This window comes from Oncorhynchus tshawytscha, linkage group LG31 (genome assembly GCF_018296145.1).
Source record: "Oncorhynchus tshawytscha isolate Ot180627B linkage group LG31, Otsh_v2.0, whole genome shotgun sequence".
NCBI lineage: Eukaryota > Metazoa > Chordata > Actinopteri > Salmoniformes > Salmonidae > Oncorhynchus > Oncorhynchus tshawytscha.
In genome coordinates this window covers 40,919,000-40,938,387 of record NC_056459.1, presented here as the reverse complement: position 1 = coordinate 40,938,387, position 19,388 = coordinate 40,919,000, and the positions used below count along the sequence as shown (strand labels likewise).

Genomic DNA, 19,388 nt, shown 5'->3' with positions numbered 1-19,388 from the left:
AGTTATATAGACTAGTACCTCTCTGTAGAGGTTATATAGACTAGTACCTCTCTGTAGGGTTATACAGACTGGTAGGTCTGTGTAGAGGTTATATGGACTGGTACCTCTCTTGTGTGTTTCCTCTTTGATCTGTTTGTGGGAAGGAGGTGAGAGGTCATCCTCTGACGGTCTGAACATCCTCTTAACCAACACACTCCTGCATGATGGACACAACAACAACAACAGCAACAGACCAGTCAGACCTCTAACTCACACACACACACTCATCACACATCAAAGATGGGATACACAACCAACAAGAGGGCTTGCTCAGAGGCTGGGATTCAACTCGATCACGCTTTGGCTGCAATACACGTTTTAAAAGCAAAGTTCCAACATTAGTGACTGCATTCACGCTAAACACTGCAGATCCAGTGACCGCATTCACGCTAAACACTGCAGATCCAGTGAACGCATTCACGCTAAACACTGCAGATCCAGTGACCGCATTCACGCTAAACACTGCAGATCCAGTGAACGCATTCACGCTAAACACTGCAGATCCAGTGACCGCGCCGGAGAGGAGCGTTGGCTATATAAGCGTTGCCGTTTTATTGGCTTTATTAGCCAAACGTGCTATTTAGTTTGTCTCCTAGAGATGAATGTGCTTTGGTGCGAAAAGTTAAAATCAATCCCAGAACAATAGCAAAGGACCTTGTGAAGATGCCGGAGGAAACCGGTACAAAAGTATCTATATCCACAGTTAAACGAGTCCTATATCGATATAACCTGAAAGGCCGCTCAGCAAGGAAGAAGCCACTGCTCCAAAACCGCCATAAAAAAAGCCAGACTATGGTTTGCAACTGCACATGGGGACAAAGATTGTACTTTTTTGGAGAAAAATGATGGTTTGATGAAACAAAAATAGAACTGTTTGGCCATAATGACCATTGTTATGTTTGGAGGAAAAAGAGGGAGGCTTGCAAGCCAAAGAACACCATCCCAACCATGAAGCACGGGGGTTGCAGCATCATGTTGTGGGGGTGCCTTGCTGCAGGAGGGACTCGTGCACTCCACAAAATAGATGGCATCATGAGGGTAGAAAATTACGTTGATTTATTGAAGCAACATCTCAAGACAGCAGTCAGGAAGTTAAAAGCTTGGTCGTAAATGGGTCTTCCAAATGGACAATGACCCCAAGCATACTTCCAAAGTTGTGGCAAAATGGCTTAAGGACAACAGAGGGGCCATCACAAAGCCCTTTCCTCAATCCTATAGAAAATGTGTGGGCAGAACCGAAAAAGCGTGTGCGAGCAAGGAGGCCTACAAACCTGACTCAGTTACACCAGCTCTGTCACAAGGAATTCATCCCACTTATTGTGGGAAGCTTGTGGAAGGCTACCCAAATGTTTGACCCAAGTTAAACAATTTAAAAGGCAATGCTACCAAATACTAATTGAGTGTACGTACATTTCTGACCCACTGGAAATGTGATGAAAGAAATCAAATCTGAAATAAATCATTCTCTCTAATATTATTCTGACATTTCACATTCTTAAAATAAAGTGGTGATCCTAACTGACCTAAGACATGGAATTCTTGCTAAGATTAAATGTCAGGAATTGTGAAAAACTGACTTTAAATGCATTTGGTTAAGGTGTATGTAAACTTCCGACTTCAACTGTATGTGTGGGATTGAGTTGGTCCCATTTTACATATGTGAGGTTTAGATTGAGTGCACAAAACATTAGGAACACCTGCTCTTTCCATGACATAGACTGACCAGGGGAATCCATGTGAGAGCTATGATCCCTTATTGATGTCACTTGTTAAATTCACTTCAATCAGTGTGGATGAAAGGGAGGAGACAGGTTAAAGAATGATTTTTAAGCCTTGGGCCAAATGAGACATGGATTGTGTATGTGTGCCAATCAGAGGGTGAATGGGCAAGACAAAGGATGTAAGTGTCTTTGAACAGGGTATGGTAGTAGATGCCAGGTGCACCGGTTTGAGTCAAGAACTGCAACGCTGCTGGGTTTTTCATGCCCAACAGTTTCCCGTGTGCATCAAGAATGTTCTACCACCCAAAGGACATCCAGCCAACTTGACACAACTGTGGGAGGCATGGGAGTCAACATGGTCCAGCGTCCCTGTGTAACGCTTTCAACACCTTGTAGAGTCCATGTCCAACGAATTGAGGCTTTTCTGAGGGCAAAAGGGGGTGCAACTAAATATTAGGAAGGTGTTCCTAATGTTTTGTACACTCAGTGGATATTTGCATGTGAATGTATCCACATGTGAACACTCACCCTCCTCTCTCAATTTCTTCTGTGTTAAAGGCAAATACCTGGGAAAGAATAGCACATTGGCAACGTCAGCATTAAGTATGTACATAACATAGGCAAATATACATATAAGTAATGAAACAGAAATCTAAATATGTTATGTATCATTCCTTCAAATAGCTTAAAGGCATATATTTGACAATCTGTAAAAAGTCAATAAAAGATGTGGCCCTACAAACTCTCAGACTGGTTACAAGAGGAGAAAACCAAGCGTCTACAAACTGACCTTTCTTCTAGACACATCTCTAGATTCTCTACAAAGGTCATTGATAAGTTAACCAAGAAATCGTTAGACCGTATCAGATCATTGATAAGTTAACCAAGGCCTCATTAGACCGTATCAGATCATTGATAAGTTAACCAAGGCCTCATTAGACCGTATCAGATTGTTGATAAGTTAACCAAGGCCTCATTAGACCGTATCAGATTGTTGATAAGTTAACGAAGATATCGTTAGACCATATCAGATCATTGATAAGTTAACCAAGGCATCGTTAGACCATATCAGATCTTACATAAGTTAACCAAGGCATCGTTAGATTGATAATGCATCAGATCTTTCATCAGTTACCAAGGCACTGTTAGACCATATCAGATTGTTGATAAGTTAACCAAGGCATCATTAGACCATATCAGATCATTGATAAGTTAACCAAGGCATCGTTTTACCGATAATGTATCAGATCTTTCATAAGTTAACCAAGGCACCGTTAGACCTTATCAGATTGTTGATAAGTTAACCAAGGCATCGTTAGACCGTATAAGATTGTTGATAAGTTAACGAAGATATCGTTAGACCATATCAGATCATTGATAAGTTAACCAAGGCATCGTTAGACTGATAATGCATCAGATCTTTCATCAGTTACCAAGGCACTGTTAGACCATATCAGATTGTTGATAAGTTAACCAAGGCATCATTAGACCATATCAGATCATTGATAAGTTAACCAAGGCATCGTTTTACCGATAATCTATCAGATCTTTCATAAGTTAACCAAGGCATTGTTTTACCGATAATGTATCAGATCTTTCATAAGTTAACCAAGGCACCGTTAGACCATATCAGATTGTTGATAAGTTAACCAAGGCCTCGTTAGACCATATCAGATTGTTGATAAGTTAACCAAGGCATCGTTAGACCATATCAGATCATTGATAAGTTAACCAAGGCATCTTTAGACCATATCAAATCATTGATAAGTTAACCAAGGCATCGTTAGACCATATCAGATCATTGATAAGTTAACAAGGCATCGTTAGACCGTATCAGATCATTGATAAGTTAAGTTAACCAAGGCATCGTTAGACCATATCAGATCATTGATAAGTTAACCAAGGCATCTTTAGACCATATCAGATCATTGATAAGTTAACCAAGGCATCTTTAGACGATATCAAATCATTGATAAGTTAACCAAGGCATCGTTAGACCATATCAGATCATTGATAAGTTAACCAAGGCATCGTTAGACCGTATCAGATCATTGGTTAAGTTAACCAAGGCATCGTTAGACCATATCAGATCATTGATAAGTTAACCAAGGCATCGTTAGACCGTATAAGATTGTTGATAAGTTAACAAGGCATCTTTAGACCATATCAGATCATTGATAAGTTAACCAAGGCATCGTTAGACCATATCAGATTGTTGATAAGTTAACCAAGGCATTGTTAGACCATATCAGATTGTTGATAAGTTAACCAAGGCATCGTTAGACCGTATCAGATCATTGAAAAGTTAACCAAGGCACCATTAGACCATATCAGTTTGTTGATAAGTTAACCAAGGCATCATTAGACCATATCAGATCATTGATAAGTTAACCAAGGCATCGTTTTACCGATAATGTATCAGATCTTTCATAAGTTAACCAAGGCATCGTTTTACCGATAATGTATCAGATCTTTCATAAGTTAACCAAGGCAACGTTAGACCATATCAGATTGTTGATTAGTTAACCTCTTGAGCTTATGGCTGAATACTGCCCCCTTTGGAGGAAGTGCGTGCCCATAGTAAACTGAAAATATTTTTTTCCAAAATTGCTAATATATGCATATAATAATTATTATTGAATAGAAAACACTCTAAAGTTTCTAAAACCGTTAAAATTATGTCTGTATGTAAAGCAGAACTCTCAGGGCAGCCTTTCTCCCAAACTATCTCTTGTCAAGAGAAAAGTTGGGTCAACTTTGACGTCATCGCCCCCACCCTTCCCAGGCAGCTACCGATCTGGGAACAGTATGTATTTGTTCAGCGCATATCTGCTTTCAATTGGCACGTTCATTGTTTGAATTTCCGCGCCCTCATCCTTTGGCGGGCGAAAATGCCCGGGTCACTCTCAAATACATGCACTCTATTGCCGCGGCCGATTTGGGAACGTTCTTTTCCAAGAGACACCAGTTGAAGCCGGTTCGTTTGTTGCGATTATCATTGTTTTACATGATAAAAACATCATTTTGCTCGATTCTGCACTTAGTTTGACCAGTTTAGTCGAGATATAATATGTAATTTTGAAGTTTTGATGCGCAAGAGTGCGGGACCAGAAGGAGCAGGAGTTATTTTGGGTGCATTTCAGCTGAAGCTGTTAGCATATGCTAATACAAAGACGCAGAACTTGAAACCAAACGATGTATTGGGTAAGTATGACTCCTTCTACGTCTTCTGATCGAAGAACATCAAAGGTAAGGGAATATTTATGTGGTTATTTTGGGTTTCTGTGGACTCCAAACGTAGAGGAGACACTGCTAATATCTGAGCGCCGTCTCATAGCATAGACTAGTGAACGAATTCTGTAACGTTAAAAATAAATGTAACACAGCGGTTGTATTAAGAAGAAGTGTATCTTTGTAACTATATGTAGAACATGTATATTTAGTCATGTTTATTGCTTGTTATCTGACGTTATCTGTCGGAGCTATCATAATTTCTCCGGACATTTTGAGTAGCATTTTTTGAAATGTCGTCATTGTAAACAGAGATTTATGGATATTAATGGCATATTATTGAAAAAAAAAAAAAAAGTACTGTGTAACATGTAATATTACTGTCATCTGATGAAGATTTTCAAAAGGTTAGTGAATTATTTATTTTTTAATCCTACTTTTAAATTTTATATTTTCTGGGACAAAATGGCATCGCTTGCCTTTTGTTTCGGTGGTGGTCTAATATAAATGTGTGCTATGTTTTCGCCGTAAAACATTTTAGAAATCTGACTTGCTGGGTAGATGAACAAGGTGTTTATCTTTCATTTGAGCTATTGGACTTGTTAATGTGTGGAGGTTAAATATTTCTAAGAATATTTTTTTGCATTTTGCGTTATGCTAATGAGCTTGAGCCGTAGTCACGATCCCGGATCCGGGATAAGTAGCACCAAGGCATCGTTAGACCATATCAGTTTGTTGATAAGTTAACCAAGGCATCATTAGACCATATCAGATCATTGATAAGTTAACCAAGGCATCGTTAGACAGATAATGTATCAGATCTTTCATAAGTTAACTAAGGCATCGTTAGACCATATCAGACTGTTGATAAGGTAACCAAGGCATCGTTAGACCGTATCAGATTGTTGATAAGTTAACCAAGGCATCGTTAGACCATATCGGATCATTGATAAGTTAACCAAGGCATCGTTAGACCGTATAAGATTGTTGATAAGTTAACCAAGGCATCGTTAGACCGTATCAGATTGTTGATAAGTTAACCAAGGCATCGTTAGACCGTATAAGATTGTTGATAAGTTAACGAAGATATCGTTAGACCATATCAGATCATTGATAAGTTAACCAAGGCATCGTTAGACCATATCAGATCTTTCATAAGTTAACCAAGGCATCGTTAGACCATATCAGATTGTTGATAAGTTAACCAAGGCATCGTTAGACCATATCAGATCTTTCATAAGTTAACCAAGGCATCGTTAGACCATATCAGATTGTTGATAAGGTAACCAAGGCCTCGTTAGACCATCTCAGATTGTTGATAAGTTAACCAAGGCATCGTTAGACCATATCAGATCATTGATAAGTTAACCAAGGCATCGTTAGACCGTATCAGATCATTGATAAGTTAACCAAGGCATCGTTAGACCATATCAGATCATTGATAAGTTAACCAAGGCATCTTTAGACCATATAAAATCATTGATAAGTTAACCAAGGCATCGTTAGACCATATCAGATCATTGATAAGTTAACCAAGGCATCGTTAGACCGTATCAGATCATTGATAAGTTAACCAAGGCATTGTTAGACCATATCAGATCATTGATAAGTTAACCAAGGCATCGTTAGACCGTATCAGATCATTGATAAGTTAACCAAGGCATTGTTAGACCATATCAGATCATTGATAAGTTAACCAAGGCATCTTTAGACCATATCAGATCATCGATAAGTTAACCAAGGCATCGTTAGACCGTATCAGGTTATTGAAAAGTTAACCAAGGCACCATTAGACCATATCAGTTTGTTGATAAGTTAACCAAGGCATCGTTAGACCATATCAGATCATTGATAAGTTAACCAAGGCATCGTTAGATTGATAATGCATCAGATCTTTCATCAGTTACCAAGGCACTGTTAGACCATATCAGATTGTTGATAAATTAACCATGGCATCATTAGACCATATCAGATCATTGATAAGTTAACCAAGGCATCGTTTTACCGATAATGTATCAGATCTTTCATAAGTTAACCAAGGCATCGTTTTACCGATAATGTATCAGATCTTTCATAAGTTAACCAAGGCACCGTTAGACCTTACCAGATTGTTGATAAGTTAACCAAGGCATCGTTAGACCGTATAAGATTGTTGATAAGTTAACGAAGATATCGTTAGACCATATCAGATCATTGATAAGTTAACCAAGGCATCGTTAGACCGATAATGTATCAGATCTTTCATAAGTTAACTAAGGCATCGTTAGACCATATCAGACTGTTGATAAGTTAACCAAGGCATCGTTAGACCGTATCAGATTGTTGATAAGTTAACCAAGGCATCGTTAGACCATATCGGATCATTGATAAGTTAATCAAGGCATCGTTAGACCATATCAGATTGTTGATAAGTTAACCAAGGCATCATTAGACCGTATAAGATTGTTGATAAGTTAACCAAGGCATCGTTAGACCGTATCAGATTGTTGATAAGTTAACCAAGGCACCGTTAGACCATATCAGATTGTTGATAAGTTAACGAAGATATCGTTAGACCATATCAGATCATTGATAAGTTAACCAAGGCATCGTTAGACCGTATCAGATCATTGAAAAGTTAACCAAGGCACCATTAGACCATATCAGTTTGTTGATAAGTTAACCAAGGCATAGTTAGACCGTATCAGATTGTTGATAAGTTAACGAAGGCATCGTTAGACCATATCAGACTGTTGATAAGTTAACCAAGGCATTGTTAGACCGTATCAGATTGTTGATAAGTTAACCAAGGCATCGTTAGACCAAATCAGATCATTGATAAGTTAACCAAGGCATCGTTAGACCGTATCAGATTGTTGATAAGTTAACCAAGGCATCGTTAGACCGTATCAGATCATTGAAAAGTTAACCAAGGCACCATTAGACCATATCAGTTTGTTGATAAGTTAACCAAGGCATCGTTAGAACATATCAGATCATTGATAAGTTAACCAAGGCATCGTTAGACTGATAATGCATCAGATCTTTCATCAGTTACCAAGGCACTGTTAGACCATATCAGATTGTTGATAAGTTAACCAAGGCATCATTAGACCATATCAGATCATTGATAAGTTAACCAAGGCATCGTTTTACCGATAATGTATCAGATCTTTCATAAGTTAACCAAGGCATCGTTTTACCGATAATGTATCAGATCTTTCATAAGTTAACCAAGGCACCGTTAGACCGTATAAGATTGTTGATAAGTTAACGAAGATATCGTTAGACCATATCAGATCATTGATAAGTTAACCAAGGCATCGTTAGACCGATAATGTATCAGATCTTTCATAAGTTAACCAAGGCATCGTTTTACCGATAATGTATCAGATCTTTCATAAGTTAACCAAGGCACCGTTAGACCTTATCAGATTGTTGATAAGTTAACCAAGGCATCGTTAGACCGTATAAGATTGTTGATAAGTTAACGAAGATATCGTTAGACCATATCAGATCATTGATAAGTTAACCAAGGCATCGTTAGACCGATAATGTATCAGATCTTTCATAAGTTAACTAAGGCATCGTTAGACCATATCAGACTGTTGATAAGTTAACCAAGGCATCGTTAGACCGTATCAGATTGTTGATAAGTTAACCAAGGCATCGTTAGACCATATCGGATCATTGATAAGTTAATCAAGGCATCGTTAGACCATATCAGATTGTTGATAAGTTAACCAAGGCATCATTAGACCGTATAAGATTGTTGATAAGTTAACCAAGGCATCGTTAGACCGTATCAGATTGTTGATAAGTTAACCAAGGCATCGTTAGACCGTATCAGATTGTTGATAAGTTAACGAAGATATCGTTAGACCATATCAGATCATTGATAAGTTAACCAAGGCATCGTTAGACCGTATAAGATTGTTGATAAGTTAACCAAGGCATCGTTAGACCGTATCAGATTGTTGATAAGTTAACCAAGGCATCGTTAGACCGTATCAGATTGTTGATAAGTTAACGAAGGCATCGTTAGACCATATCAGACTGTTGATAAGTTAACCAAGGCATCGTTAGACCGTATCAGATTGTTGATAAGTTAACCAAGGCATCGTTAGACCATATCAGATTGTTGATAAGTTAACCAAGGCATCGTTAGACCGTATCAGATTGTTGATAAGTTAACCAAGGCATCGTTAGACCGTATCAGATCATTGAAAAGTTAACCAAGGCACCATTAGACCATATCAGTTTGTTGATAAGTTAACCAAGGCATCGTTAGAACATATCAGATCATTGATAAGTTAACCAAGGCACCGTTAGACCGTATAAGATTGTTGATAAGTTAACGAAGATATCGTTAGACCATATCAGATCATTGATAAGTTAACCAAGGCATTGTTAGACCGATAATGTATCAGATCTTTCATAAGTTAACTAAGGCATCGTTAGACCATATCAGACTGTTGATAAGTTAACCAAGGCATCGTTAGACCAAATCAGATCATTGATAAGTTAACCAAGGCATCGTTAGACCGTATCAGATTGTTGATAAGTTAACCAAGGCATCGTTAGACCGTATCAGATTGTTGATAAGTTAACCAAGGCATCGTTAGACCATATCAGATTGTTGATAAGTTAACCAAGGCATCGTTAGACCGATAATGTATCAGATCTTTCATAAGTTAACTAAGGCATTGTTAGACCATATCAGACTGTTGATAAGTTAACCAAGGCATCGTTAGACCGTATCAGATTGTTGATAAGTTAACCAAGGCATCGTTAGACCGATAATGTATCAGATCTTTCATAAGTTAACCAAGGCATCGCTAGACCGTATAAGATTGTTGATAAGTTAACCAAGGCATCGTTAGACCATCAGATCATTGATAAGTTAACCAAGGCACCATTAGACCATATCAGTTTGTTGATAAGTTAACCAAGGCATCGTTAGAACATATCAGATCATTGATAAGTTAACCAAGGCATCGTTAGACTGATAATGCATCAGATCTTTCATCAGTTACCAAGGCACTGTTAGACCATATCAGATTGTTGATAAGTTAACCAAGGCATCATTAGACCATATCAGATCATTGATAAGTTAACCAAGGCATCGTTTTACCGATAATGTATCAGATCTTTCATAAGTTAACCAAGGCACCGTTAGACCTTATCAGATTGTTGATAAGTTAACGAAGATATCGTTAGACCATATCAGATCATTGATAAGTTAACCAAGGCATCGTTAGACCGATAATGTATCAGATCTTTCATAAGTTAACTAAGGCATCGTTAGACCATATCAGACTGTTGATAAGTTAACCAAGGCATCGTTAGACCGTATCAGATTGTTGATAAGTTAACCAAGGCATCGTTAGACCATATCAGATTGTTGATAAGTTAACCAAGGCATCGTTAGACCGTATAAGATTGTTGATAAGTTAACCAAGGCATCGTTAGACCGTATCAGATTGTTGATAAGTTAACCAAGGCATCGTTAGACCGATAATGTATCAGATCTTTCATAAGTTAACTAAGGCATCGTTAGACCATATCAGACTGTTGATAAGTTAACCAAGGCATCGTTAGACCGTATCAGATTGTTGATAAGTTAACCAAGGCATCGTTAGACTGATAATGCATCAGATCTTTCATCAGTTACCAAGGCACTGTTAGACCATATCAGATTGTTGATAAGTTAACCAAGGCATCGTTAGACCGTATCAGATCATTGAAAAGTTAACCAAGGCACCATTAGACCATATCAGTTTGTTGATAAGTTAACCAAGGCATCGTTAGACCATATCAGATCATTGATAAGTTAACCAAGGCATCGTTAGACTGATAATGCATCAGATCTTTCATCAGTTACCAAGGCACTGTTAGACCATATCAGATCGTTGATAAGTTAACCAAGGCATCGTTTTACCATAATGTATCAGATCTTTCATAAGTTAACAAGGCATCGTTTTACCGATAATGTATCAGATCTTTCATAAGTTAACTAAGGCATCGTTAGACCATATCAGACTGTTGATAAGTTAACCAAGGCATCGTTAGACCGTATCAGATCATTGATAAGTTAACCAAGGCATCGTTAGACCGATAATGTATCAGATCTTTCATAAGTTAACTAAGGCATCGTTAGACCATATCAGACTGTTGATAAGTTAACCAAGGCATCATTAGACCGTATCAGATTGTTGATAAGTTAACCAAGATATCGTTAGACCGTATAAGATTGTTGATAAGTTAACCAAGGCATCGTTAGACCGTATCAGATTGTTGATAAGTTAACCAAGGCATCGTTAGACCGATAATGTATCAGATCTTTCATAAGTTAACTAAGGCATCGTTAGACCATATCAGACTGTTGATAAGTTAACCAAGGCATCGTTAGACCGTATCAGATTGTTGATAAGTTAACCAAGGCATCGTTAGACCAAATCAGATCATTGATAAGTTAACCAAGGCATCGTTAGACCGTATCAGATTGTTGATAAGTTAACCAAGGCATCGTTAGACTGATAATGCATCAGATCTTTCATCAGTTACCAAGGCACTGTTAGACCATATCAGATCGTTGATAAGTTAACCAAGGCATCATTAGACCATATCAGATCATTGATAAGTTAACCAAGGCATCGTTTTACCGATAATGTATCAGATCTTTCATAAGTTAACCAAGGCATCGTTTTACCGATAATGTATCAGATCTTTCATAAGTTAACCAAGGCATCGTTAGACCGATAATGTATCAGATCTTTCATAAGTTAACCAAGGCATCGCTAGACCGTATAAGATTGTTGATAAGTTAACGAAGATATCGTTAGACCATATCAGATCATTGATAAGTTAACCAAGGCATCGTTAGACCGATAATGTATCAGATCTTTCATAAGTTAACCACGGCATTGTTAGACCATATCAGATTGTTGATAAGTTAACCAAGGCATTGTTAGACCATATCAGATCATTGATAAGTTAACCAAGGCATCGTTAGACCATATCAGATTGTTGATAAGTTAACCAAGGCATCGTTAGACCGTATCAGATTGTTGATAAGTTAACCAAGGCATCATTAGACCGTATCAGATTGTTGATAAGTTAACCAAGGCATCGTTAGACCATATCAGATCTTTCATAAGTTAACCAAGGCATCGTTAGACCATATCAGATTGTTGATAAGTTAACCAAGGCATCGTTAGACCGTATCAGATCATTGATAAGTTAACCAAGGCATCGTTAGACCATATCAGATCATTGATAAGTTAACAAGGCATCTTTAGACCATATCAGATCATTGATAAGTTAACCAAGGCATCGTTAAGATCATTGATAAGTTAACCAAGGCATTGTTAGACCGTATCAGATTGTTGATAAGTTAACAAGGCATCGTTTCAGATCATTGATAAGTTAACCAAGGCATCGTTAGACCGTATCAGATCATTGAAAAGTTAACCAAGGCACCATTAGACCATATCAGTTTGTTGATAAGTTAACCAAGGCATCGTTAGAACATATCAGATCATTGATAAGTTAACCAAGGCATCGTTAGACTGATAATGCATCAGATCTTTCATCAGTTACCAAGGCACTGTTAGACCATATCAGATTGTTGATAAGTTAACCAAGGCATCATTAGACCATATCAGATCATTGATAAGTTAACCAAGGCATCGTTTTACCGATAATGTATCAGATCTTTCATAAGTTAACCAAGGCATCGTTTTACCGATAATGTATCAGATCTTTCATAAGTTAACGAAGATATCGTTAGACCATATCAGATCATTGATAAGTTAACCAAGGCATCGTTAGACCGATAATGTATCAGATCTTTCATAAGTTAACTAAGGCATCGTTAGACCATATCAGACTGTTGATAAGTTAACCAAGGCATCGTTAGACCGTATCAGATTGTTGATAAGTTAACCAAGGCATCGTTAGACCATATCAGATTGTTGATAAGTTAACCAAGGCATCGTTAGACCGTATAAGATTGTTGATAAGTTAACCAAGGCATCGTTAGACCGTATCAGATTGTTGATAAGTTAACCAAGGCATCGTTAGACCAAATCAGATCATTGATAAGTTAACCAAGGCATCGTTAGACCGTATCAGATTGTTGATAAGTTAACCAAGGCATCGTTAGACCGTATCAGATCATTGAAAAGTTAACCAAGGCACCATTAGACCATATCAGTTTGTTGATAAGTTAACCAAGGCATCGTTAGACCGTATCAGATTGTTGATAAGTTAACCAAGGCATCGTTAGACCATATCAGATCATTGATAAGTTAACCAAGGCATCGTTAGACTGATAATGCATCAGATCTTTCATCAGTTACCAAGGCACTGTTAGACCATATCAGATCGTTGATAAGTTAACAAGGCATCATTAGACCATATCAGATCATTGATAAGTTAACCAAGGCATCGTTTTACCGATAATGTATCAGATCTTTCATAAGTTAACCAAGGCATCGTTTTACCGATAATGTATCAGATCTTTCATAAGTTAACCAAGGCATCGTTAGACCAATAATGTATCAGATTGTTGATTAGTTAACCAAGGCATCGTTAGACCGTATAAGATTGTTGATAAGTTAACGAAGATATCGTTAGACCATATCAGATCATTGATAAGTTAACCAAGGCATCGTTAGACCGATAATGTATCAGATCTTTCATAAGTTAACCACGGCATTGTTAGACCATATCAGATTGTTGATAAGTTAACCAAGGCATCGTTAGACCGCATCAGATCATTGATAAGTTAACCAAGGCATCGTTAGACCATATCAGATCATTGATAAGTTAACCAAGGCATCTTTAGACCATATCAGATCATTGATAAGTTAACCAAGGCATCGTTAGACCATATAAGATCATTGATAAGTTAACCAAGGCATCGTTAGACCATATCAGATTGTTGATAAGTTAACCAAGGCATCGTTAGACCGTATCAGATTGTTGATAAGTTAACAAGGCATCGTTAGACCGTATCAGATTGTTGATAAGTTAACCAAGGCATCATTAGACCGTATCAGATTGTTGATAAGTTAACCAAGGCATCGTTAGACCATATCAGATCTTTCATAAGTTAACCAAGGCATCGTTAGACCATATCAGATTGTTGATAAGTTAACCAAGGCACCGTTAGACCATATCAGATCATTGATAAGTTAACCAAGGCATCGTTAGACCATATCAGATCATTGATAAGTTAACCAAGGCATCTTTAGACCATATCAGATCATTGATAAGTTAACCAAGGTATCGTTAGACCATATCAGATTGTTGATAAGTTAACCAAGGCATTGTTAGACCATATCAGATCATTGATAAGTTAACCAAGGCATCGTTAGACCATATCAGATTGTTGATAAGTTAACCAAGGCATCGTTAGACCGTATCAGATCATTGATAAGTTAACCAAGGCATCGTTAGACCATATCAGATTATTGATAAGTTAACCAAGGCATCGTTAGACCATATCAGATCATTGATAAGTTAACCAAGGCATCGTTAGACTGATAATGCATCAGATCTTTCATCAGTTACCAAGGCACTGTTAGACCATATCAGATTGTTGATAAGTTAACCAAGGCATCATTAGACCATATCAGATCATTGATAAGTTAACCAAGGCATCGTTTTACCGATAATGTATCAGATCTTTCATAAGTTAACCAAGGCATCGTTTTACCGATAATGTATCAGATCTTTCATAAGTTAACAAGATATCGTTAGACCATATCAGATCATTGATAAGTTAACCAAGGCATCGTTAGACCGATAATGTATCAGATCTTTCATAAGTTAACTAAGGCATCGTTAGACCATATCAGACTGTTGATAAGTTAACCAAGGCATCGTTAGACCGTATCAGATTGTTGATAAGTTAACCAAGGCATCGTTAGACCATATCAGATTGTTGATAAGTTAACCAAGGCATCGTTAGACCGTATAAGATTGTTGATAAGTTAACCAAGGCATCGTTAGACCGTATCAGATTGTTGATAAGTTAACCAAGGCATCGTTAGACCGATAATGTATCAGATCTTTCATAAGTTAACTAAGGCATCGTTAGACCATATCAGACTGTTGATAAGTTAACCAAGGCATCGTTAGACCGTATCAGATTGTTGATAAGTTAACCAAGGCATCGTTAGACCACCATTGATAAGTTAACAAGGCATCGTTGACCGTATCAGATTGTTGATAAGTTAACCAAGGCATCGTTAGACCGTATCAGATCATTGATAAGTTAACCAAGGCACCATTAGACCATATCAGATTGTTGATAAGTTAACCAAGGCATCGGACCAAATCAGATTTGATAAGTTAACCAAGGCATAGACCATCAGATCATTGATAAGTTAACCAAGGCATCGTTAGACTGATAATGCATCAGATCTTTCATCAGTTACCAAGGCACTGTTAGACCATATCAGATCGTTGATAAGTTAACCAAGGCATCATTAGACCATATCAGATCATTGATAAGTTAACCAAGGCATCGTTTTACCGATAATGTATCAGATCTTTCATAAGTTAACCAAGGCATCGTTTTACCGATAATGTATCAGATCTTTCATAAGTTAACCAAGCCACCGTTAGACCATATCAGATTGTTGATTAGTTAACCAAGGCATCGTTAGACCGTATAAGATTGTTGATAAGTTAACGAAGATATCGTTAGACCATATCAGATCATTGATAAGTTAACCAAGGCATCGTTAGACCGATAATGTATCAGATCTTTCATAAGTTAACCACGGCATTGTTAGACCATATCAGATTGTTGATAAGTTAACCAAGGCATTGTTAGACCATATCAGATCTTTCATAAGTTAACCAAGGCATCGCTAGACCATATCAGATTGTTGATAAGTTAACCAAGGCATCGTTAGACCGTATCAGATTGTTGATAAGTTAACCAAGGCATCGTTAGACCATATCAGATCATTGATAAGTTAACCAAGGCATCGTTAGACCATATCAGATTGTTGATAAGTTAACCAAGGCATCGTTAGACCGTATCAGATTGTTGATAAGTTAACCAAGGCATCGTTAGACCGTATCAGATTGTTGATAAGTTAACCAAGGCATCATTAGACCGTATCAGATTGTTGATAAGTTAACCAAGGCATCGTTAGACCATATCAGATCTTTCATAAGTTAACCAAGGCATCGTTAGACCATATCAGATTGTTGATAAGTTAACCAAGGCATCGTTAGACCGTATCAGATCATTGATAAGTTAACCAAGGCATCTTTAGACCATATCAGATCATTGATAAGTTAACCAAGGCATCGTTAGACCATATAAGATCATTGATAAGTTAACCAAGGCATCGTTAGACCATATCAGATATTGATAAGTTAACCAAGGCATTGTTAGACCGTATCAGATTGTTGATAAGTTAACCAAGGCATCGTTAGACCAAATCAGATCATTTATAAGTTAACCAAGGCATCGTTAGACCGTATCAGATTGTTGATAAGTTAACCAAGGCACCATTAGACCATATCAGTTTGTTGATAAGTTAACCAAGGCATCGTTAGAACATATCAGATCATTGATAAGTTAACCAAGGCATCGTTAGACTGATAATGCATCAGATCTTTCATCAGTTACCAAGGCACTGTTAGACCATATCAGATTGTTGATAAGTTAACCAAGGCATCATTAGACCATATCAGATCATTGATAAGTTAACCAAGGCATCGTTTTACCGATAATGTATCAGATCTTTCATAAGTTAACCAAGGCATCGTTTTACCGATAATGTATCAGATCTTTCATAAGTTAACGAAGATATCGTTAGACCATATCAGATCATTGATAAGTTAACCAAGGCATCGTTAGACCGATAATGTATCAGATCTTTCATAAGTTAACTAAGGCATCGTTAGACCATATCAGACTGTTGATAAGTTAACCAAGGCATCGTTAGACCGTATCAGATTGTTGATAAGTTAACCAAGGCATCGTTAGACCATATCAGATTGTTGATAAGTTAACCAAGGCATCGTTAGACCGTATAAGATTGTTGATAAGTTAACCAAGGCATCGTTAGACCGTATCAGATTGTTGATAAGTTAACCAAGGCATCGTTAGACCGATAATGTATCAGATCTTTCATAAGTTAACTAAGGCATCGTTAGACCATATCAGACTGTTGATAAGTTAACCAAGGCATCGTTAGACCGTATCAGATTGTTGATAAGTTAACCAAGGCATCGTTAGACGAAATCAGATCATTGATAAGTTAACCAAGGCATCGTTAGACCGTATCAGATTGTTGATAAGTTAACCAAGGCATCGTTAGACCGTATCAGATCATTGAAAAGTTAACCAAGGCACCATTAGACCATATCAGTTTGTTGATAAGTTAACCAAGGCATCGTTAGACCAAATCAGATCATTGATAAGTTAACCAAGGCATCGTTAGACCATATCAGATCATTGATAAGTTAACCAAGGCATCGTTAGACTGATAATGCATCAGATCTTTCATCAGTTACCAAGGCACTGTTAGACCATATCAGATCGTTGATAAGTTAACCAAGGCATCATTAGACCATATCAGATCATTGATAAGTTAACCAAGGCATCGTTTTACCGATAATGTATCAGATCTTTCATAAGTTAACCAAGGCATCGTTTTACCGATAATGTATCAGATCTTTCATAAGTTAACCAAGCCACCGTTAGACCATATCAGATTGTTGATTAGTTAACCAAGGCATCGTTAGACCGTATAAGATTGTTGATAAGTTAACGAAGATATCGTTAGACCATATCAGATCATTGATAAGTTAACCAAGGCATCGTTAGACCGATAATGTATCAGATCTTTCATAAGTTAACCACGGCATTGTTAGACCATATCAGATTGTTGATAAGTTAACCAAGGCATTGTTAGACCATATCAGATCTTTCATAAGTTAACCAAGGCATCGCTAGACCATATCAGATTGTTGATAAGTTAACCAAGGCATCGTTAGACCGTATCAGATTGTTGATAAGTTAACCAAAGCATCGTTAGACCATATCGTTTGATAAGTTACCAAGGCATCAGATATCAGATTGTTGATAAGTTAACCAAGGCATCGTTAGACCATATCAGATTGTTGATAAGTTAACCAAGGCATCGTTAGACCGTATCAGATTGTTGATAAGTTAACCAAGGCATCATTAGACCGTATCAGATTGTTGATAAGTTAACCAAGGCATCGTTAGACCATATCAGATCTTTCATAAGTTAACCAAGGCATCGTTAGACCATATCAGATTGTTGATAAGTTAACCAAGGCATCGTTAGACCGTATCAGATCATTGATAAGTTAACCAAGGCATCGTTAGACCATATCAGATCATTGATAAGTTAACCAAGGCATCTTTAGACCATATCAGATCATTGATAAGTTAACCAAGGCATCGTTAGACCATATCAGATCATTGATAAGTTAACCAAGGCACCATTAGACCATATTAGTTAACCAAGGCATCAGACCATATCAGATTTGTTGATAAGTTAACCAAGGCATCGTTAGACCAAATCAGATCATTGATAAGTTAACCAAGGCATCGTTAGACCATATCAGATCATTGATAAGTTAACCAAGGCACCAGACCATATCAGATTGTTGATAAGTTAACCAAGGCATCGTTAGACCATATCAGATCATTGATAAGTTAACCAAGGCATCGTTAGACCAATAATGTATCAGATCTTTCATAAGTTAACTAAGGCATCGTTAGACCATATCAGACTGTTGATAAGTTAACCAAGGCATCGTTAGACCGTATCAGATTGTTGATAAGTTAACCAAGGCATCGTTAGACCATATCAGATCATTGATAAGTTAACCAAGGCATCGTTAGACTGATAATGCATCAGATCTTTCATCAGTTACCAAGGCACTGCTAGACCATATCAGATCGTTGATAAGTTAACCAAGGCATCATTAGACCATATCAGATCATTGATAAGTTAACCAAGGCATCGTTTTACCGACAATGTATCAGATCTTTCATAAGTTAACCAAGGCATCGTTTTACCGATAATGTATCAGATCTTTCATAAGTTAACCAAGGCACCGTTAGACCGTATAAGATTGTTGATAAGTTAACCAAGGCATCGTTAGACCGTATAAGATTGTTGATAAGTTAACGAAGATATCGTTAGACCATATCAGATCATTGATAAGTTAACCAAGGCATCGTTAGACCGATAATGTATCAGATATTGATAAGTTAACCAAGGCATTGTTAGACCGTATCAGATTGTTGATAAGTTAACCAAGGCATCGTTAGACCAAATCAGATCATTTATAAGTTAACCAAGGCATCGTTAGACCGTATCAGATTGTTGATAAGTTAACCAAGGC

At 37.3% G+C, this 19,388-nt stretch overlaps 1 protein-coding gene across 1 annotated transcript in view; it reads right to left on the bottom strand.

The window, feature by feature from the left end:
- grhl2b (grainyhead-like transcription factor 2b) overlaps positions 1 to 19,388 on the bottom strand; it is a 136,668-nt gene that overhangs the window by 26,791 nt on the left and 90,489 nt on the right. The window contains exons 12-13 of the mRNA XM_042309971.1: positions 2,289 to 2,326; positions 105 to 196 (exon numbers count right to left, since the gene is read on the bottom strand). Coding sequence (XP_042165905.1) covers positions 105 to 196; positions 2,289 to 2,326 — 130 coding nt within the window. The remainder of the gene's footprint in view (positions 1 to 104; positions 197 to 2,288; positions 2,327 to 19,388) is intronic.